Source organism: Ambystoma mexicanum, chromosome 1p (assembly GCF_040938575.1).
Source record: "Ambystoma mexicanum isolate Mex_15411 chromosome 1p, UKY_AmexF1_1, whole genome shotgun sequence".
Taxonomy (NCBI): Eukaryota; Metazoa; Chordata; class Amphibia; order Caudata; family Ambystomatidae; genus Ambystoma; species Ambystoma mexicanum.
Window position 1 is genome coordinate 1,488,916,086 of NC_090921.1, and position 24,032 is coordinate 1,488,940,117.

The 24,032-nt window shown below is 47.0% G+C and overlaps 1 protein-coding gene across 6 annotated transcripts in view; it reads right to left on the minus strand.

Annotated features, from left to right (window-relative positions):
- Window positions 1–19,600: 19,600 nt before the first annotated feature.
- The window catches only part of BCAN (brevican), a 386,222-nt gene continuing 381,790 nt past the window's right edge, over window positions 19,601–24,032 (minus strand). For all 6 annotated transcript variants that reach the window (XM_069607163.1, XM_069607162.1, XM_069607165.1 and 3 more), the window contains one exon: window positions 19,601–23,463. In XM_069607163.1, the coding sequence (XP_069463264.1) occupies window positions 23,441–23,463 (23 nt within the window). In that variant the 3' untranslated portion in view covers window positions 19,601–23,440. The remainder of the gene's footprint in view (window positions 23,464–24,032) is intronic.

The window sequence follows — 24,032 nt, forward strand, 5'->3', positions numbered from 1 at the left end:
TCTCACAGTTAGCATGCCCTAGTGACGCCAGCGAGCAGAATCTCTTCCTTGCGCAAAACAATTCAAGGCCCCTGAGAATGCGCAGGCTTCATTACATCCCACAGTATTGTACCAGCCGCTCCCATTGGATGAGAAAGTTAGTCTAATCCAAGCATTTTGCAACACTGCCATCTGAACAAGTAAGCATCTAATCTATTGTTGCAGATCTTGCAACCAGCACCAGTTCTGTGGCCATGCGGCAACAGATTCTGAGTGGTTTTGGCAAGTGTTACTAAATGTCAAAGGCATATAAATAAATGTAAGAAATAAATATAGCAGAAATTATTGAGATTCAATTAAAAGCCAAAAGAAAGAAAGTTCCATATGCATTTATCCTTTTCAAAGAACAAAAATAAGTCACAGGGACCTACTCCTCTTCCTGGAAATGATTGGTGCTAATTCCGATATTTAAGAAGGGGAACAGACGTGACCCTATGAATTACCGACCAATATTGACCTTTAAGATCTGCTAGAACGGCGTATGTTACGCCGGAAACGGCTAACAATTATTCTTTCTGTACTCCGGCCTGGCTCTTGTCTTATTGGTGGCACAGGGGGAGGGATCTATATGAGTCATAGACCGGGCTAGACTGAATCAGACAAATGACATATTGCGTGGCACCTTAATTTGGGGTGGAATGAACTTCCCATGTTATGGGTAGTCCCTGAATATATCGTTACACCATGATCTCTAAACAACTACTGCCCCTTTCTCAAACTGAATAAGCTAAAAGCAGCCTGATTGTGTTAGCCTATCGCAACCTTTGACCAACTTGTGACTGCCTCAAAATGCCCCTTGATCCCTGTTTGTCGCTGTGTACCCCCTGTCCACTAGTCCCCCGTGCTCTCGCTTTATACCCAACCTCCTCTAGTCCCTCCTCGTGATTCTCTTGTGCCCCTACCCCCAGTTTACCATGCTCTCGTTGCGTACCCCTGACCCTCTGGTCCCTCGTGATGCCTTTGTTTGTCCCCAACACTTTGTTTTCCCTTGATGTCTCTGTGTACCCACAACAATCCCTCAGATCCCCATGTTTCACTCTGTGCCAGACCCTCTGGTTCCCGTCTCATCGCTGAGCCCCCCCTCTCACATCCCATGCTGGCGCTGTATGCCCAGCACTCTATAGCCTTCGATGCACTTGGTGTATGCCCCATAACCCCTTGAATCCCTGCGATGTCACTATGTGCCCCCAGCCCCACAGGTAATTTTTTATCCGTTCCCTCCTGTCTGTGTCATGGAACTTCCACTGTCCGCGTGTCGCTAGGTCGAGTGCGGTGGATAGTCTTCACATTCTTGCTATTCACAGCCCATCAGAGTGTCTTGCATACTCCCTTGTTCCCTCCTTTGTTGTTGAGTGCTTTGGAACGCATTGTGTGTGGGCGGTGTGTGGATGAACCATCATATATCATATCACTATGCTTACTCACTACTCTACACCATCACACAGTTAGAGTGCAGCTACACCCCTCGATCAATTCGGCCTAGCTGCTCACATACGAACACTATCCCATAAACACCTCATCATTCTAATAAAGTGCAGCTATATCCCAAGAAAACCCAGCCTAGCTGCTCACATAAGCGCCCCATAGGCCTAACGCAGCCAGAACCCAGTCTTGGTGTCCACCTGCCAGACTTCACACATTGAACCGATACCAATACCACCAGACCTAATGCTAGGATACAGCTACCATCAAGTGACTACATCAGCTGCTTACTTAACTGGTGCACCCAAGCACCTTCGACACCCTACTCCTTCAACTGACCTGGGCTACGGTCCCCGACAGCGATCAACCTACCAGCTCTTTGAGGTCATACCAATGATATATAGAGCGCTATATAAATGCCAAATAGCATAACATAACTATCTACCCAGGCACATTGCTAAGCACAAGCAGGCAACGATCACACAATCTCTTTCCATCAACTATACCCTGCAACCCCAATGGGTCCAAGCTTGATGGGGGTAGTCCTCTCCTTTTCCCCAGGCCTCGATGGGGGCTCATTGCGTGAATACGATGGGAGCCTGTGGTTCTAAGCTGATTGAAGGCTCGTTGATTGGAGGGCAGGAACGCTTCATGGAAAACATACAACCCAGGCCTCAGTGTTAGAAAAAATAATGCTTGAAATGGTCAACCTTGCCCACCTGGTCCTCTGGTAGGCACATTGGGACCTGATTCATGCCCTTGCAGTTGCACATCCTTGATGTGATATTTATCGTATGGTGCTGTGTTCACACTCCCAGCCCCACAGCCCCACAGCCATGGCCATGACTCCACAAAATGTTCTTTGCAGGAACATCAACTTTGTCAGCAAATAGTCCTCACCTCTCAGTTCGTCTCGGTCTTGATTTTTTAAATATAATACAGTTTTTCTCCCCAAATCCTAAAGAACATGTCTGCTGAATCCCATTCTATGCCTATTGTCTCTTGGACTGTTTGTCCTGTTATTTTCTCAGGGTTCAAGGGCACACAACTCCTATGCTCTCCCTCCAAAACATTGCAACAACTCCTTGCAAACACCCTCTCTTTTAGTCCTGAACGGAAACGAGAAGTCACAGAGGGATTAAAGGACATGCCGTAATCTCGCCTGTTGTCTGGAAACACGCATCAGTGCAATGCTGAGAATCTCAAAGAGAGTGTATGGCATGTACAGTCCATGGGCATAGCTTTATCCACATAGAGGACACACCTGAAATATGACCCCACATATAAATCCTCCCGCTGGCCTGGGAAAAGGTGGAATGCACAATGTATGTAACATTTTGCCATTTCATCACCTGTCCGCATGTGCCTATCAGCTGTTGCGTAGCATGCAAAGGTTGTGAGCATGTGCGAGCCTCGTTCGGGCTCGCGCGTGCATAGTTAAATAAACAAGGTCCCGGGACGGCAGTTGCCACTGGGACCCCATACCAGCAAGACGTGTCCTGAGCATATTTCCGTGGCATGTTTGTGTTGACGTGTGGGGTGGCCTGGGGCATGGCTAAGTGCAACAGTGGCGACGAGGCGGTACCGCGTGTGTGATTGCAATATTTTTTTCAAGACGCTCATGAGTCGGAGGAAGTGCTCCGTCACACCACGCGGCTACAGACCTGACGCGGGGAGCCGGCGCCCATCTTAACTTCGCCGATCACGACGGTTGTGGCATGAAAGGGTATTTGTGTGCCATCCGTGATTGTATTTATGCACATTTTTGGACACCCCATGGCTATCAGGAGTCTGATAGCCGTGGGAATGACTTTCCGAAGGTGTTAGAGACACCCCAGGCATGCTGGCTGCTGAACACTCTGTCAGTCAGGCAAATCTGCCACACTGAGCTGCTGGATCCCATTCATCCTGCCCAGAAGAAGTAAAGGTCAGTAGGGACACGTTTTGCTGGAAGGACCCAACCATAAAAGTGAGAGCACACTGCTTCTCGACAAGGGAGTGAGGGCACCTGGCAATTGTGCGGCTGATAACACAGCGAAGCCTTCATACAGGTCACTGTGATGGGTGAGAAGGAGGATGGAGATGGTGCAACTGCGCCAGTGCCACGCAGGCAACATGGCACTCTGGCGCCCATATCAGAGTTCGAAACCTCAGGGCCACCTTCCATACTTGGACCTAGATGGCTGCTGTGGGTGAAAAAACTTGAAATGTTTTCAGAGCCACAGGAGAGACAGACGATGATGCAAAAGTGGCCACGCTGGTGTACTCAGCAGGAATGGAAGTGCACAGATTATTTGACTCTCTAAACCTTCAGGTGACCACTTATGATGCTGTCAAACAGGCCCTCCAAAACCATTTCCTCCCCATGGCGAATGTGGATTTCGACAGATTTGTTATGTGTGCGGAGAAGCAGCAGGGGGAAGAGTCCCTAGACCAGTTCTGTGCAAGACTAAGACACCTGGCGAGCAGCTGCAGGTGGGTGAATGAAGAGATGATGTGAAATCAGTTAATCCAAGGTTGAAGCTCAGGGAAACTGCAGAGACAGGTCCTCTGGGAGTCAGGCCTGATGCTCACACAGATCCTGGACACTGCGTGGGCATATTCACTGGCTGAGAACAGGGGAGCTAAGATGGATACGGTGGTGCACCCAAATAGGAGTGAGGAGTCTTTTGCCGTTGATCAGCCCACACCAGGGAGGTCACGTTGGGGCCAGAAAAGATCTGAGGGCCCTCCAAACCCCTCTAACCCCCAATCCTGCCAGTACTGTGGATATGATCTACCTCATGTGGGAGAATGACCGGCGAAAACGAAAGTTTGTACATTAGACGAAGGTGTGTAGAGCAGCAGTTCCGGTGACCACGTTGAGGGGGCCAGTGAGAGTGAGTGGGGGAAATCCCAGAAAAATGTATCTGCCATCCAACAAGGAGTGCAGGAATTAGACATTACTGAGGAAGAGGAGGACAAGGAGGAGGTCTTTTTCATCCCAAACATTGCCACAGGGGCAAAGAGGAGAAGACAACTGACTTGCACGGTGAACATTGGGGATGTGCCGACACATGTTTTGATTGACACGGGCGCGACAGACTGTGTCCTGGTAGCTGAACACTATGAGCCCCTCCCAGACCCTCCCGAACTTGAACAGTCCAAGGCCAGAATATATACTTTTGGGGGGGATACACTGCTGCCGATCCACGGAGTGTTCGTAGCACCCGTCTCCCATGGACAGAATACAATCAAGGCAAGATTCTTTGTAACCGATGTAAGCCCACACTCTCTATTAAGCTGCACCGCCTCTGAGGCCTTAGATATTGTCCACTTTACCATGTCGGTGTATTAATCGGACATTGACCGCCTTCTGAACCGATTCGAGAGCATATTCCACGGAGTAGGCAAGCTGAAAGGAGACCCGATTAGACTACACATTGACGGGTCCGTGAGGCCGACAGCCCTAAAGCACAGAAGAATACCATTCCATCTAAGGGCACAAGTAGAGAAGGAATTCCAATCACTAATTGACATGGATATCATCGAAAGGGTAGAAGGCCCGACACCGTGGGTATCCCCGATCATAGTGGCACCCAAGGCCAAACAGCCTGGAGCAGTCTGCATCTGCGTGGACATGCAGCTACCAAGCGCCGCTATCAAGAGGGAAAGACACCTCACGCCCACGCTGGACGACATTGTGGGTGAGCTGCAAGGGGCGAAAGTGTTTTCCAAGCTAGATTTAAGATCAGGATATCACCAGCTGGAACTTCACCCAGAGTCATGCTACATAACCACATTCACCACTCATGAAGGGTTATATCAATTCAACAGACTGAGCTTTGGAGTCTCGTCAGCGGCAGAGGTGTTCCAAAACATCATCCGTGAAGCCCTGGCGGGACTAAAAGGAGTCCTCAATATGAGCGACGTCATCTTGGTCTTCGTGCCGTCAGAGGCCGAACATTTGAAAAGGTTGGAACGTGCACTGGACAGACTCAAAGTCTAGGCCTAACGCTACACAGGAAGAAGTGCAAGTTCTTCCAGGACCGCATTGAGTTCTTCGGATTTGTATTCCACGCCAGAGGTGTCTCTCCGGACCAGGAGAAGGTGCGAGACATTCATGAAGTGGCCCCCCCAGAATCACCATCCGAGATTAGAAGCTTTCTGGGTATGGTGAACTACTGCGGGAGGTTCATTCGTGATCTTGCGTCGCTATCAGAGCCCCTGCGGGCCTTGACGGAAAATGATGTAGCATGGACATGGACGACCAAAGAACAAAGGGCATTCACAGACATTAAAAACACACTGTCGGGCCAAGAGACAATGGCATAATTCAGCCCAGACAGAGAGTCGGAAATCGTTGTAGATGCCACCCCTGTGGGACTGGGCGCCGTACTGATGCAGGCGGACACACATGGCCATATATGCGCCCCATAGCATACGCAAGCAAGGCTCTCACGAACACAGAGAGAAGATACACTCAAATTGAGAGGGAGGCCCTGGACATATTGTGGGGGTGCAAGCACTTCCAACTGTACATTTTGGGCAAGCCCATAGTAGTTATCACCGATCACAAGCCATTTATACCAATCATGGCTGAGGCATCCTCCAAACCACCACCGTGAATCGAGCAGTGGATGCTGCCCTTGATCGAGTACAGAGTAAAATTGCAATATCAGCTGGGCACCCACAACCCTGCAGATTACTTGTCCAGGCACCCTGGGGCTGGTCGTGATCGAGACAACGTTGAGGTGGTGGACTGCATCGAAATGGTCCGCAACATTGTGGAGGCTGCTTTGCCGGTAGCACTGTCACGTCATGAAATAGCGGAGGAGTCCGAGAATGACGAGATATTTCAAGTCATCAGAGCAGCGATGAGCACCGGTGAGTGGATAGATGTGCTTACCAACAATGCTAGGCGGGAAGCCGGTGCACAGAAAGACCTGCAAGCAATGTGGAAGGCACGCAATGAACTCTCTATGACCGAGGATGGACTCCTGCTACAGGGTCGACAGATTGTCATCCCACATGTTCTAGTGGTCAGGGTGTTGGAGCTAGCGCACAATAGGCACCAAGGGGCAGCCAAAAGAAAAGCCTGCCTGAGACCAAAGTTTTGGTTCCCAGACTTGGAGCGGCGTGTAGATGACTTTGTGCATACCTGCATTCCTTGCCAGGCGGGCCAGTCCGGCTGAAAGAGGCCCAACGATAAGGTCCATGGAGTGAAGCGAACTACCATGGGGGACGCTGCACGCCGATTTTGGGTCCAAGGGAAGAGGGATGTACTTCCTGGCCGTAGTAGACCAGTGGTCAAGATACCCGAAAGTTGAACTAGTGGAATCAACGGCGTGTGACCACACAATTTTGGCACTAGAAAAGATATTTGCCACTCACGGGTTCCCGATAGAACTGTTCTCCGACAATGGCCCCCCGTTTCAGGGACAGCAATTTGCCAGATATCTGGAAGAAAGGGGAATCAGACACAGCAGAGTCACCCCGCTCTGGCCGAGGGCAAACGGAGGAGCCGAACGGTTCATGCGAACTCTAAGTAAAGTCTTCAGGATGTCGATGAACGGGGGAGGAGAGCTACGCCAGAATCTCTTTGAGTTCCTCAGAGAATATCGAGCTACCCCACATCAGTCCACAGGGGTCGCTCCGGCAGAAACATTGTTCAACCGCTGCCCCAGAGGACTATTACCAGAGGTGGAAGGGAAAACACCAGGAGTAATCGACGACGAAGGAGTCCGACAAGAGCGACGGATCAAGAACAAGAAGCAAAGTGAGCAGAGGAATCTCCAGGAAAAGCCAATCAGAGTAGGGGACACTGTGCTGGTGAGGAACAGATGCCTGGAAGGTAAACTGTCCCTCACATACGAACCGCAACCTCTAGGGGTGACCCATGCAAAAGGGTCCATGATAACCGCTGCCAACGAGCGAGAAACTATAACGAGAAATGTGTCCTATTTCAAGAAAATAGACACCAACCAGCCAGAGGTGAACCAGAGGACGAATGAGGAGATGGACTCAGATGACACCCAGCTGACAATGGCACCAGGGGAAGAAGAGGGCCCCGTCCCACATGAATTGCCTATGCCGTCCCCAGATGGCAGTAGAAGGTACCCGAACAGAGAAGGGCGCCAACGCCCGTCGAGGTTCCAAGACTACTTCATGGACCCTGTGTCCTAAAAGGCCGAGAACAGTTTGTGTTAACTCATGTTGGGTTATTGTTATGGCTATTGTTTAATTGTTTTTCTTGTTTAAAAAAAAGAAGGGATGTTGCGTAGCACGCAAAGGTTGTGAGCATGCGCGAGCCTCGTTCCGGCTCGCGCATACGTAGTTAAATAAACAAGGTCCCGGGTCGGCAGTTGCCGCTGGGACCCCATTCCAGCAAGACGTGTCCTGAGCATATTTCCGTGGCATGTTTGTGTATGCGTGTGGGGCGGCCTGGGGCATGGTCTAAGTGCAACATCAGATCAATATCATTACGTCGTACAGTCCTCCTCCTCGTTGAAATAATGAATGTTGGTGTCTTTTACACTCGCCAGTGACTGAATACGTTCTTCCCGCCCTTTGTCATCCCTGTCCCGGATCAAAAGCAGTTCTTGTATGATTTCGTTAATTTGGGCAGAGCATATTTTCCTTTCATCCATTAATTAGCTATCAGTTGAAACCTATTATAGATTGCCCAACGTGGACACAAGCTGGCACTGTTGTCAACGAAAAGAAATCACCCTTTCATTCTTAATTCACCTTTAATCGCTGTTTAAAACTGCATGGGACTTTCCAAAGGGGCCTCAGAAAGCTGTGCATTTTTCACGTTTATGTTTATTTGTAGAACTCTCATGGCATAACTTAATTATTTCATAGCTCATTCTTCCACAATGGTATTTGTTAGCAGGGCCACAAGGCCTGTCGCAGCATTAGCCCCGACACCCCCACAGAGGACACTTGCTCGTCCAGCCTCATTGACCTTTCTAAATAAGCTTGAGCTCCTCATCACTGTGGCATTCCCATCTGACGCGGTCACCATGGACCCTTTTACTTACACAACATCCAGGGGTCGAGGTTCGTAGGTCAATGAGATTTTTCCTTGTGGATGTCTATTCCTCGCCAGTACTTCTTCTCCGGGTGCCAAACAATGTGGTTGTAGACCCCTCCAAAGGTTTTCATTTTTATTTCTGGCTCTCCTTTCTCTGGAGATCCTCTCATCATCAATTTCTGCAGGTGCTATCCTCCCTAGTTCTGGAAACAGACCCAGAGGACATCTCTTGAACAGCGCCGCTGCGGGGGCAAAACGCATCGAGCAGTGTGGAATCGCTCGTATTCCCTCAAGAACTGCTACGGGGCCCTTCTCAGACACTGGCCCTGTCCATGGGCAATGCAAAATACTTTTTTGAGAGTTTTCATGAAGCGTTCGGCTTCCCCATTTGCCCTTGGCCACACCAGTGACATTTTTCTGTGGTAAATTCCGCACTCCAGCATCAACTGTCCAAAACTCTCACCTTGGAATGGCGGTCCATTGCCTGAGCAGATTTACTTCAGAAAACCATGTATTAGGCAGAATCATATGCAGTACCCTTTGGGAATACCACACACAATTAAGACTACAGGTGTAAGTACAATTTCACCTTTGGTACAAGCCAGCACTACACAGACTTATCTCAAGAGTAAAGTGAGCAAGTACAGGAGATTACAAAAAGGACAACAATTACTATGATTCAAACGAACACTGCTTCAAGGTTTCTGAGTAAAAGAATATACATTTATTTACACCATCAGTTATAAAACAGTTTACCATCATAAAGCAGCACACAATCACAGTCTTAATACACCACAACAACACCCAATCAATTCTGGACAGGTTAAGCTCAAAATGAAGTGTGAGCAAAATGGCACTCCAGCAACTTAAAAGGGGAGGAAAGACAAGGTTATCACAAATCAATAACACCAACAGGTTATAGGCAGGGCAACCTAGAAAAGGCTACTACAACTAGGATTCAAGTCAATGGTCTGGGCCAATGTTAATGGTTCAGAGTCTTTGCAGAGGATCACACATTTGAAAGTAGTTTGCGGTTAAATCTTTGCCAAGAGTTCAGAATGAAGTTGGTCGGAGGAAAAGTCAATCAAAGGAGAAAAGAAGGACAAGCCTTCGGAGAGGCGAAAGATTTCACGCACTTTCACCACGGTTGGACGGAACGAACGACCGAATTTGCACAGTACCTTAAAAGAAGAAGAATGCTGTAGCTGGGGCAGTTTTTCCTGGCAGTTTCTGCAGGCTCACGGTTCCTAAAGCTTCAGTCATGGTGACAAGAAGGAGGACGGCTGGAGGGTCCTGCAATGCCCAGGGAATAAAAGGTGCGCTCCTTAAAACCCAAACTGGTTCTCTTCCCACTGGCTATCCGATCTACTGCAGAGATGCACAGCAAATTCGACCAGGATGAGGAAGGGCTTTCTTCAGGTTTTCAAAGGCTTGAGTGCACGCCTCATTCCATCTGACCTTTTTAGGTAATTCTGGAGATGAGACTACATTCCCAGGAGAAGCTATGGTCCCATAGTTCTCTATGAAGTTCCTGTAGTACCCAGTGAGACCTAGGAAGGCTATCACCTGGGTTTGAGTAGTAGGGGTGGCCCAGTTTCGTACAGCCACAATCGTGCCACATTCTTGGCTCCACTCTTACCAGAGGTTTGGCAAGTGTGACAGCTCCTACAGAATTTGTCAACTTCTGAACCCATTTTAGGCCTGTATGAGTATAAAGAGAGCCTTTCCTTGGTCTTTTTGAAACTCAAGTAACCATCCAAAGGTATCTCATGGGCCAACTGTAGGAACTGGAGTCTGTTTTCTAGGGGCACTACAAGTCTTTTGCAGTCCCCAGGAACAGACTCAGTCAGTTCACTGTAGAAGAGGCCATCTTCCCAATGCAACCTGTACTTCCCAGGATCTTGCCCATCGAGCTGAGAAGCTGCCTGTAGGCGAAGACCTTCAAGAGTAGGACACTCTCTTTGCCCTCTGCTGAAGTCTGCCCTGTTGGGTCCACCTTCTGCCAGTAAAGACTGCAGCTCAGGGTGGTCAGCAGGATCCAGATCTCCAACTAGAGTAAGGTCCTCTTCCAGATCTTATTCTTCAGTAGCTGGAACTATCACACTGGATGTACTTCACACTCAGCCTCAGCTGGTGGAGGAGTCACAGGTGTGACTTTGGACAATCTTGGGGATGTCCTGGTTGGTAGCACAGGGGTTCTATCTGCTTTCTTCTGGGAAGTCTTAGGTTTCCCCTTTGCCTCTTTCTTTTCTGAAATAGCAGTTAGTAAGTCCTGTGGACTGGGGTGATAGTTTCCTCTATCAAGTCTGCCGGAAAGCCCCTCAAGGTCCTCTCCCTTGCAGGCCTAGTGAGCTCCTGTTTCCTTTTACTGGGAGGCCTCAGGGTACTAGACACACCTCCAAGAGTTTTCAGCTCATTACCCAACAGAACTCTCACAGGCACTTCAATCTGCGCACTAACAGGTATTTTGACAGTCATGCCATTGTACTGGATGAGAGCTGGTAACTGGGGAAGCATTGGCACAGGGCCTCCAGCTAACTTGGTTAGGTGTTTGGGTGCCTTAGCAACATCCTCTACCTTGAAAAATGATTCATCAACCACAGTTATGCTGGCTCCAGTGTCTCTAATGCCAGGAGTCACTATCTTTATAATACTCTTTAGTATTATCTGGCATGGAATTATAGACATCTAAATTCTGTCGTTCCGACAAACCCAGGGACACTAAAGAAACACTGGTTGAGACTCTCATGGGTTCATCAGCCAGTAGGTGAAAGTTTCCACTTGCCATAGGTACTTCTTCCTCTGGGGAGAAGGCTAGGGAGACAGTGTGACCCCTGAAGGTTTACCCTTGCATCTGGGATCCCCTTTCACATGGTCAGTTGACCCACAGACATAATATTTACAAAATGTTTTGATGAATGGGGGTTTGTTCTGACCCACATCTGGTTTGGCACCAGGGGGTACACTAGTCTGATTCAGTTTTCCTTGGGGCTTACCCTTCTTATATTTGGGGCCCTCTTTTGGATTGGAGGTATTAGAATTCTCCTTGTTATCTTTCTTTGGCTGCTTAACCTCATCCTTCTTCTCAGTTTCCCCAGAATCCTTGTGAGTAGCCCTGTTGGCAACCCATAAGTCGGCAGCCTTAGCAAACTTCTTTTGATCTCTCTCCTTAGAATCAGCCAAGTGCTGTCTGAGCTCAGGAGAGCAGGCATCATATATTGACTCCAACATAACAAGATTTTTCATACCTCCATAAGTGTTCACTCTGTAACCTTTTACCCATACTATCTAAGTTTTTCAAACATTCAGTCACCCATGTAGCCCAAGGGGTACCATCATACTTTTTGAGGGTCCTAAACCTCTTAAGGTACTGGGAAGGGGTCTTTCCAAATTTAGCAATTAATGCTAGCTTCACACACTCATAATCCATCCCATCCACCTCCCCCAACTCCATCACAACACCAGATGCAACAGTGGGTAGCCTAGAGAAGAGCCAATGAAGCAACTGATTCCCTGTAATGTCTTGAATCCCATGGTTATACTCAAACATTGCCAACCAACCAAAATATCAAGCTTAGCCTCATACATACCCACAATATCTTTAGGCATACAGGGTCTCTTGGGACTGGAAGACCTAGAAGACTCTGGGAGAGAAGCATTCTCAAGACACAACTTTTTCATTTTTAGTGCATGATTCAACTCCATTTCTCTGAGCTTAAGTTCTTGATGCGTTTGTTCAGTTTGAGCATTAATACGTTTGAATACCAATTCAATCCTAATCTTTTCTAGAGCAGTGAATTTGGGATTCAGTGTAGGACCTGTAGGAGTCCCAGTGGACAAAGGGTGAGGTGGCTGTGCAAGTAGAGGAGCAATAGGGCCTACATCGTGAGACTCATCTGCCTCATCTAATTCATCCATAATATTTGAAACATTATCTTCCTCATCATTTTCCACATTTGCTGGAGGGACAGGCATTTCAGACTCACTACCCAGACATTGGTTATCCAACACCTTTTCAATTAATTTTGACTTTTTACCTTTAGCAGAGAGATTCCTATCTCTACACAGATGTTTCAAATGATCAACAGTGTAAGTAAGGAGGGTCTCCTGACTGTAACTTTCTATATCAGACATGATTAAAATTGCTTTTAGTGGAGTTTAGCCGTGTGGTTAGTTGAGCCAAGGTAATAGCAGCACTCTAACTGTAATTACTATACTTTATCCTCACCGCTGTACACCCGTGTTAGGCAGAATCATATGTAGTAACCTTTGGGAAAACCACAAACAATTAAGACTACAGGTGTAAGTACAATTTCAACTTTGGTACAAGCCTTTACTACACATTAATGTGGTAGCAATGGCTGAGCAGCCAGACTTATCCCAAGAGTAAAATGAGTAGTACAAGAGATTACACATAGTACAACAATGACCATGAATCAAACAAACACTGCTTCAAGGTTTCTGAATAAAATAATATACATGTATTTACACCATCAGTTATAAAACAGTTTACTATCATAAAGCAACAGAAAATCACAGCCTAATACACTAGAACAACACCCTAGCAATTCTGGACAATTAAGCTCCAAATGAAGTGTGAGCAAAATGGTACTCCAGCAATTTAAAAGGGGAGGATAGACAAGGTTATCACAAATCAATAACACCAACAAGTTATAGGCAGGGCAATCTAGAAAAGGCTACTACAACTAGGATTCAAGTCAATAGGTCTGGGCCAATGTTAATGGTTCAGAGTCTTTGCAGAAGATCACACAGTTCAAAGTAGTTCACGGTAAAGTCGTTGTCAAGAGTTCAAAACAAAGTTATTCAAAGGAGAAGATAAGGACAAGCCTTCGGAAAGGCGAAAGATTTCACGCACTTTCACTGCGGTCAGACGGAACGAACAACTGAATTTGCACAGTACCTTAAAAGAAGAAGAATGCTGTATCTGAGGCAGTTGTTCCTGGCAGTTCTTGCAGGCTCACGGTTCCTAAAGCTTCAGTCATGGTGACAAGAAGGAGGATGGCTGGAGGGTCCTGCACTGCCCAGGGAAGAAGCCAGCAGCGGAGCAAAACGACGAATAAAAGGTGCGCTCCTTAAAACCCAAACTGGTTCTCTTCCCACTGGCTATCCGATCTACTGCAGCGATGCACAGCAAATTCGACCAGGATGAGGACTGGTGTCTGGTGTTTGGCGAGCTGTTTGTTCCCACCATGCTCAAAGGAAGAAGATTCCTTGCAGATCTCCTCTGTCGTCAAAGTTTCAGGCGATTCAGACCTGGAGCAGGGCTTCACCGGGTGTCCAGTAGTTGCAGCAGTCATCTTCCTTCAGCTTCTCGTTGGTTCTCTTGTTCCACTGGCGACTCTGCCTTCCAGTCCCAGAGACTGGCTTTGTATGCACCAAATCCCCCATTCACACAGCCTGGCTGTCAATCACACAGCAGAGTGGCTGTCCTGGCAGGACAGCCACCAAGCCAATCAAACTAGAGTGTGACGTGGGTCTCCAAGGCGATCCTGTGCAGGGGGCCTCAAACCCCTCCCTCACATCCTGTCCACCCAGACACTCAGGCGCCTAAGGAGGGCTTCTGTGCAGAAGTCTGCCAGGGAATGGCAAACAAAGGAACCAAACCTGATTTGGCATGCCGAGTAAAACATTAGAAAGACCTTTACAAAAAGATATGGCTAAACAACTCGACCGGTACCATGTTAAAATAAAAGTGGTTTACTGGGTTTGAGTTTGAGGCTACCACCATAGTTTCTATTGTTACAGAGGCTTTTTTCATTGTCCGAGGTAGAATAAAAATGGCAGATACCACTGCCACCAGCCACATCTTAGGGATAGGGGAACAAACTAATGTTCCTTGAGAATCAGACAAAAGGGGATAACTATTAACCCCTCCAGTACTCTATTGGAAGATAGGTTGTACTGGGTCTGTACATTTAAAAAGACTAGAAAAGTTAATGGCAACTTTACATGTTCTGGGAGACAGTAGTAGAGTTTAAAGTGGGAAGTCTGAAAAGGCAACCCTGTGTCACTGGACTAAAGGTGCTGGGTGACACACAGTAAAAAGATGATGCCTATGGAGTGGGTGAGACTCCATAGCCCATGAGCAGAAAAATGTACAACAAACAGCAAAACACATGTAAGAGTGGGAAAAAAGGCTCACACTCTTATCAGGTGAAAAAATTAAACCCTAGAAATCCAGCAAAGCTGCTGAGGGACTCAACAGGTAAGGGAAATTAGCCATTCTGGAGAATTCTCCCTAACACCATGTGAGGCGAATACCTTTTCTAGCACTGGTAAAATGTGGTCAAACGCTGTGGATTTCACAAATATGACTTCCGGACATCTTGTCCATTGAACAATGAACACCATGAAGTGTTTGTCCTGACCAGCAGATCCAAAGTCAATGTGTACTGTCTCCCATGGGGGCCAACTTCTCGGCATAGACTCGATCCATGGTTCAAGTTGCGCCAGGACAGCCACTTGGCACCACAGACATTCTTCCACAAACTCGTCAACACATCTTTCCAAATTCGGAAACCACACCTTAAACTTCAGGCGTGCCTTCATTTTGGTGGCACCCTGGTGACCTTGATACACCAATGCAATGATTTGCTGAATTTTGCACAAAGGAATCACCATGTTCAGCCCCCTCATTAGCAAACCCGAGTTAGAGAGGGATAGTTCCTCCCTGACCTTCCACAGTTGCTCGAGCATACTACAGGCATCATGAGTCTTTTTGCTCAAACCTTCCAGGAACTTCGTCCACTCCATCTTTTGCAACGCTCCTCTGAGGACGCAGAAACACTTGTCCTCTTCGGACGCGGTGGTCAACCCCTGAAAGGAAATCGAATTTGGAGTAGATGATTCAATTATGACTTGGACATACTCCTCCACTTCTGCCTCTCCCATCTTGGTACTGCTGTGCCCCCCTAGCGGATGCCTTGAGAGATAATCTGCGGTGATATTTGCCCTAGGTCTATACACAAGACACAATCCATATTGCAGTAGGGAAAGCATCCATCTTTCAATCCTGGCAGGCAGTTTCGATGATGAGCCTGCCATGATCGAAACAAGGGGTTTGCAGTCGGTCACTGCAGTTACTGGTCTTCCCCGAATTTATAAACAGAAATATTGGCATCCCTAGAGGACCGCCAAAGCCTCTTGCTCAATTTCAGAATACCGTTGCTCCGTCTCCGACAGGGCTCGGCTAGCGAACGCCACCAGCTTCATACTCTCACTTGTATCCTGCTATCAGTACAGCCCCCAGACCAAACGGGCTTGCATCAACCACAATTTCTGACGCCAAAGATAGATACAAAAATGCTATGGTATCATTTTCTGTGAAGGCCTACTTGACCTCGACAAACGCAGCCTTTTCCAGTTGTCCCCGCTGCCACACTGTGTCTTTTTTTGTCAGATTCATTAGCGGTTCTGATTGGGTGGCAAGGTTCCTAATAAATCCTCCACAATAAGTCACCATCCCCAGGAAGCTGTGTACTTCTGACAGTGTCTCCGGTGATTTTGCCTCTTTAATGTCCTTCACCTTCCCCAGGTCTGGCAACACCCCCCTTCCTGGTAAACAAACCCAAAGAAGTCAATGCTTGTCTTGAACAACTCACATTCATCTTTAAGTAGAGTAAGCCCTAGTGATTTTATCCTTTCAGGGTTTTGACCAGTCTCCCCGTGTGTTCCACTTCCGGGCTCGCAAAAATTAGGATGTTGTTACTAATGTTCAGGACACCATCCAGATCTGCCAAGGCTCCTCTGAAGATGTTTTGAAACACCTTCGCCACAAACAAGACCCCAAAATGGAGTCGCTTATAGCGTTATAGCCCTCAGTGCGTGGTAATGTACCTCGACTCAGGATGGAGTACGTCCTGATGATATCCCCTCATTAAGTCACTTTGTGAGAAAAATGTGGCTTCTTAAAGATCTGCAACAACGTCATCAATGGTGGCCGTCAGGTGTCATTCCCTTTTGATTGCTTTGGTTCACAAACGCATGTCTACACAAATCTGGACAGAGTCCAGCTGCAAAGGTTTCCTTGCCACCACAATTGGAGACATCCTTGGTGTTGGGCCCTCTGACTTCTCAATGATGTCCAGCTGAAGAAACTGATCCAGTTCTTGTACATCTTTTCCCTCAGATGGAATGGGATCCTCCTGTGTTTGAGGGCTACTGGGCGAATCAAGTTGTCTATGTGGAGCCTGACAAGTTTACCCACAATTTCCAAATACCAACAAAGATATCAGCAAATCTCTCAATGACTGCCTGAACATCCTCAACGTAGATGCCATAGGCAAAACTCACAATTTTCAACGCTTCCTCTGCAGCACAGCTTAGCAAAGTATTATCGCTGACGTCCGTAACAAAAAATATTGCCTTAATGGAGTTTGTTCCATGCCCAACTTGCAAGGTAAATGCACCCATCAGTGGAATGGATCTGTCTCCATCAAATTAAAAAATGTGATCCTTCGGCGGGCTCAGCACAGGGGGTTTCGGCAATACTTCATAGTGTTTCAGCACCATGACATTCACGGAGGCTCCCGTGTCGACCAGCACAGGCACTTCAGACCCATTGACACTGACCACACATCTCGGCTGCCGTCTCTTTCTCGCCTTCAGTTCGCACACGTTGGAGATAAATAAAATGTCCTCCACAGCTTCGTCTTCCACTTCTCGCCCACTCTGGTCTTCTTCCTGATTCATCAAAGGCGCATTTTGAGAACACATTGGGACAAACAGACCCAGTCTGACTGGCCCCCTCTGGACTACCACCAGGATGGGTAAAATGACATATGCGTGCAAAATGGTTGGGGTAACCACACGTACCACATGTTCAGCTCTTGGCTGGACACTCAATTGCGTGTGAAAGATCATACCCACACAGTAGACATGGGCCAGACGGTTCTGGACTTTTCTCTTTTAGCTGAACCATACTCCTTTGACCCCCTCTAGTAGCTTGTGGACGCCCTATGGTACATACCTCGTCAATTTTCAACTTTCGTATTCCAGCAACCATTTTAGACTCACATGTGTCCTCCAGCTCAAGCAAGCAGCCCATATCCAGGATGTGCACCAGGGTTAACCCTGGCTCTATCAGCACTTGCCGTCACATTTTTCCAGAGGCACCTCCTTGAATGAGCTGCTGGCATATCATGCTCTCTTCATTGTCCCATGCACATGTGGATGCCAGCTGTCTCCGCCTGCCATCAAATGTGGCCAATGCCTCATCATCCTTCTGTTTGGCATTGCACATGACAAACCTCTTATAGTCCAGATTTATGAGCTGCATGAAGTACTCCCTCAAGGCATGTTTTGCTGCCACGTAAGAGTCATCAGTTGGTTGCAAAGTCTTGAATATTTTATGAACTGCTGGTCCATCCGCATAAATGAGAGTCAACATCTTTGCCTGGTCATTCACCTCCCTCGTGGCACTGAAATACATCTCCAGACATTCTATCCAAAGGTTCCATCTCAGGCCTAAGCTTGACGGTGCACTGGATACATCAAACTCTGTCATTGGTGCGAGGGACCCGTGTTGATGGGGCATCTGTACGCCAACTGGGGACAGCCGCAGCGGATGCACGCGCATTACCCTGACGTCCATCCATGATGTTGGATTAGTTGGCAGAAAATCTTCCCTGAGCACACAGGCACCCCCACACAGAAGGTTGCAACCCAGTACCACATGCCTTCTACTTATGAGCACAGGATGGCAGGCACACTGCTATGTATTGAGCCATCACGTTGTTGACAGGCTCCAACGAGGCCACAATGTCGTAAAGTTCTTTTTGTGTTCGAAAGTTAACGCACCCATGGGTGCTCCAGAAAATGTGAAGGATAGGCGCATGTGCACTCTATAGAGGAGCCACAACCTCACTTGTCAGGCTGACCAGGGTATGCCTCACGGTCGTGCGTGCATGGGCTCTGAAGCCGGCGAGTGTCTAGAGATGTCGTTCTGTCCCTGCGTGAACATCCGAAAATCACTGTGCATGGCCTGAGCACATGGTTCATCACAGAAACCTCCTCGTCGCCATTGTTATCAGGGCCGCAAGACCTGTTGCAGCAGTAGCCCCAAAACCCACACCAAGGACTCAGACACACTTGTTGCTAATCCGGACTCTGCGCATGCACTGCCATGCAACTGCAGTGACGCCATGTTTATTGACGTGACTGCGCTGCGTCACTCTGTCACGTACGTCTAAAAGCAGCCACACCACACTATTGACAGTAAATAAGATTCCAATATATCATGCTCTATAGACAAAAATATACGATTTATACTTTTCAGGATGATTTAACCAATTTATTACGAATGGGTAATGCTGTAGAGGGGGGCAGACACAATGCTCACATGTACAGAATGTATTCCAAGATAATCTCAGTAAGCACCCCCTCCAAGTTAAGAGCTGAAGGAATTGGAGCAGGTAGACGCGTGAGTTAGGCAGGTGCTTTTGTTCTGGAGAGGTTCTGTTGTGTCCAAAGGAAAAGAGTAGAAAGGGGGCTCGTTCTGTTTTAGTGGGAGAGACGCGTTGATATGCTGGGATTGGAATTAAAATGATGTCCCAGTTAAAAGTTGGAGAACTATAGTACTAAAGTGCAGCATTACCTACGGTGCCCTAGTTCCGCGTTTAAGAGCAGACCGTCTGCAGGGTTTTCCGTCGAGGAATGCTAGGAGGACGGGCCGGGATGGGGTGGGGTGGGAATCACAATGTAGTGGCTAAGTGAGCACCACGCATGCATTTTCCTTACAGGTTAAGAGGAAAAGCATGGGGCAGTATGGTGTATGGGAGGGGTGGGAGACAGGGAGGGCAGAGGTATGTTATGCCCCGGTGAGGAGCCAGATAGTGGGCACTGAGATCAATTGCACGTACCTAATTGACATCTGGAAAATGGTTCCACATTTCATGTGGTAAGGGCCTTCTGTTTCTTCCCGTTCCGCTTCATGCGCCATATATTATTCACCACCACGCAAGTGAGCTGCTCATTACTTTTACCCCGTTGTAAGGCACCTGCTGCAGAATTGTCCTGATGACTGATGTTACGGTTGGAAGTTTTTTCTGGTTGAGAGTCCAAGTACAAATACAAGATTGAATAGATTGTCTTCAAAGAGGGTCATAGTAGTAAACATTTATTCGGATAAAAATATCCATCAAAAACAAAAGAAACATATAAAAATGACATCAACCATAAGTACATACTATATAAGACAATCACCCGAACACAGTAAGAGGTTTTAAAAAAGAAGTAAGAATAAAATCACACTTTTACAAGAGGGTCATAGGATTTTGGTAGCTCTGCCATTTCCATGCTGTCCATATGCTGCATTGTGGCACATGCCAAGGCTTTTTCCACATGTGCAGGCTTGATGATGGTGGCATTGTGAGTCTGCCAATGTTGTAGTAATGTCTTTGTTTCACTATTCAGCAAAAAATGACTGTTTTGAACATTACTGGTTTGAAAATATGTTTTTTAAATAAGAAAAAAAAATTGGAAAACGAAAAGGAGAAAACAAACAAATTAAGAGAAATGGTGGTACGGGGGTTCGTACCATAAATTAAAAATAACTGCACTTTAAAAACAGCACTTGACAGCCTACAAAAATACTGCCACACACCTAGGAAACAAGGAATCACTATACGACACAGCACAGCCTTTGGAAGCAGGTCTGAGGCAACCAAACTCGTGTCAGACTTTATTCAGGCCATGAGCGTCGGACATTAGGGAGGTCAGGGGGGACAAATCCCCCCACAATTTTAAATGGGGGGGGGGTAGAATGGCATTCACCAGCCCCTTCCCCCGCCCCACACAGAATAAAAGTGTTTCTTGGGTCGGGTCCTGCACTGCACTGTCTGCAGTTGCAAACGTCTGCAGGCTGCTGCAGCCGTCACTGCGCGTGCGTGCAAAAGGGCAACCAGTGTGTGTAAGAAGTGAAGAGCTGGTGACAGAGCCATGTGAAACCAGCAAACCTCCCAAGGCGACACACACATTTATGACAATCAGTACCGTTTTAGATGTTTGAGCATGAAAAAAACAACAACACACAACGGGGTGTGCACGTGATGTGCGTTTTATTCAATTCAAGATATGAAAGAAGCACGTAAGGATTCGGGAGCCCCGCCAATTCGGTCACTGCCAAAAAAAAAAAAATCTTAGTAAAATACATACACGGCTGAATCCCATGACCCGCTCCCGGTAAACGTGCCCTAAAATAGAGGCCACTGTTCGCCATCCTTAAAAGACACAACCACAAAACGATGGCTTTGCCACTGGAAACATGTGATGCCATTTTAATAATAAAACTGGAACAAACAAAACACAGACAAGGGCCAAAAAAGCCGTGCGCTGTCTTTGCGTGCGGGGTTAATGATGCTGGCTTGCCGGAACCAGATGGGTTTGTTGACAGGGTGCTTTCTGCAAGTTTGATGTTTCGTAAGGTATTTGTGGACTGAACTCCCTGGGGCCTGGGGCCGGGTCCCATCCCTCCCCACCTCCCATTGCTTTTTACGCAAATTCAGAGCCTTATCGCAACTCTATTGGTGCCCTGGGAGCACACGTGGGCCCTGTCATCAGCATAAAGGCAAAGAACTGTGGGAGTGCATACCTTTTTGGGCGGAGGTGTGATGAAACCACGATAGCGACACAAGTGTCCCATGCTCTTCTTTAGGTTAGGACCAGAGAGGCCCATGGAACTGCTTGCCTGTGATGTACAAGATGCGAAGCATTCTTATTTTTCAGGTAAACAAATCCGTGTTCAGTCCCACACCCGATTCACAGCCGTCATCTGCAGATCAAATACTGCACGCGGACCACGCGTGGAAAATGTGTCATATTATTCCTAATATAATATTCTATAACTGTGTATGTGACATGATAACCAACTCTATTTCAGAAATAAACATTAGCTTCCATTGATATACTCTAAACATGGTTGCGCCCCTTTAGATTGAGTGATCGGATCACATTGCTCGCCCATGCGTGCGACGTGGGATGAGGTTGGATTAGAAGCATGTTATGCATGTTATGCACGGACTACAACAAGACTGGAAGTAGAGGCAGGGCAGGTACATTATTGGCTTGTAAAAAGTGAAAAAACGGTGCTATATTCCAGCACTGGCTTAATTCTAGCACTAGTGCCACCCAAAAATGGTTGCAAGTCACTTAAAGAAAATACATGACACCCCCCTTTCTAGTCACCCACTAGTCACTAGTCACAAGTCCTAAGGGACAACAGTCTCTCCCAACCACCACTCACTGCCATGTGTGCAGCCATTTCTCGTTAATAACATTTGAAGGTGCTTAAATGCAAAAAGGATCCAAAGCAGATGATCCAGGCAAATCCGGCCCAATTCCAGCCCTGAATACACATTGTGCATGATCAAATGGCAGATTGTGAGAGAGCCTGGGGCAGACCATGCGCATATGAGGGGTCGAGAGTGAAAAAGTGGCGAACAGTGTGAATGGCTTACATCCAGAAGGCGAGTGACTGACAGGAAGTAGAGCAGTGAATTTGAATCAAACTGTTCCTGGATAGCAGGCATATTACACGAGAAGCAATAAGCCATTGTGCACAAGTATAAAGCAGAAGCGAAAGCATGGGACACAGAATCTTCATTTAAAAAAGAGGCCTATATTGTAAGGGTTGTAAGCAAAAAGGGGCTAATGTGCCGACAGTGAGAGGCCCACAGTACATGGTCAAATGGTGCAATGTGCATGAGGAGTAGAATGATTGACATTGTGTGTGCAGATATGAGTTTGAGCAGGTGAATTGTGTGTATGCGAGAGAACAAAGGAGGCAGGCTTGGAAGCGCTATACTAAACACGTTGCTGTGATAGCTATAGGGGAGTGTGTATGATTTAGTGTTGTGCATGGAGAGCAATCACCAGTGAATTTTTTTTCATGCATCCAATGCAGCACTCCAGGTTTTTAAATAACACCACAGCAGTGGGCCTCAGAGCTCCTTTGGGATTAAAGAAGGCAGGGTGCACACTCTCTCGTTCAGCATCTGGGTTTTGCACGGTATTCTATGTTATGTATCTTTTATTTATGGTCTCCAGGCGCTTCTGGGGTGGTCAGTGGCAACTAAGAGGATGGTTTCTAATGAAGCGGGCAGGCCTCTACCCCAGAAGACATGCACTGAGGCTGCGGCAGGAAGGCCTATGACATAATAAGACACTTTCCTGTATCTGCCCCAGGAGACTTTTATTTTTGTTGAAAACTTTTTTTTAGTTTACAGTAATAACATTGAAAAATTAAATTGAGAATTACAAATATTGTAATTCAAATCTTTTGAACAATTCAAACCTGGGGTTACAATAGCATTCAAAAAAATACACCTAGAAGGAAAAACATTGGGTTAATATATAGGGCACACGCATGACACAAAAGTTACACTCATCTGTGCTAAAGAGGAAGGGAAAGTCCCCCTCCTTATCATATCCGAATCCGCTTCCACGTGCAGGCAATTTAGATGTTTTGTCCAAGGCACTCTGACACGTGTGAACACACATGTTCCTGCATTCAAGACATTCGATGTCAGCACCTGCGCCGCAGTAAGCTTTGCCGCAGGGCTGGGATCGGTTCAGAGGGTTCGGCACCTTGACATGTCGAAAGAAGAGCACAATAGTCCCCGTGTTTAGAATCAAGGCGCTCCCTTCATATTCCAATAGTGTTAGCACCTGAAGTAACCCAGGGCACACTTGTAACAAAGGCCCTCAGTTCCCATGGAGCGACCTTGACACACACTCAGGATGTGCCCTTCGCGTTGTGTTCTTCTAAGCGATGTCCACAGTTTCCTGCCGCTTTTCAGCGCCCATCTTTTCAGTACAGCCCACACACTGGGGCGCTAACACTTCAGAAAAGATGAATTTCTTCAATTGAACCGTGACGTCAGAGAGGTGAAGACGGCCAAAAGGTTGGGGGCCTCGCCACATACGTGCTGAGGGTGGGAGGACTCACTGCTGGGTTCTGCGCCGTCCTGTGATAATAAATGAACATAATAATATTATTTATGTATTTTAAAAAATGTTATTAAGAGTTTACAGCTCAAATAGCCTTAACACTATTATTCACATACAAATAATCATATTTACAATATACAATGACATGAAAAAAGGAAAAACGATTAATTCTATAACACAATTTACAACAATATTGCAGTCAAGACACTCAATTCATTATAAAGTTCTGCCCAAAGATGGTATACGAGCACTCACTTTCACTTTTTCCCAAAAACCTGCACACGTGATAAGCAGATGCTGTTACCACCAATGATTCGCCTGAATACAAGGTGGCCCAGAACTGATCATTAGACATACGGTCGAATGTGGTAACACAATTTCCCTAACCCATTAGATACAGATGTTTTATTTTATTTATTTATTGTACATTTGTAAGGCGCCTATACATCAGAAAGTGTTTCCAGGCACCACAAGGCAAAGGGCGAGGGGGGCACACAGGAGGATAAACAACAATATATGGTCCAACCTTGTCTTGTGACATTCAGATCGTGCAAGTGCAGCAAACAGCATACAGGAAGTGCCGGGG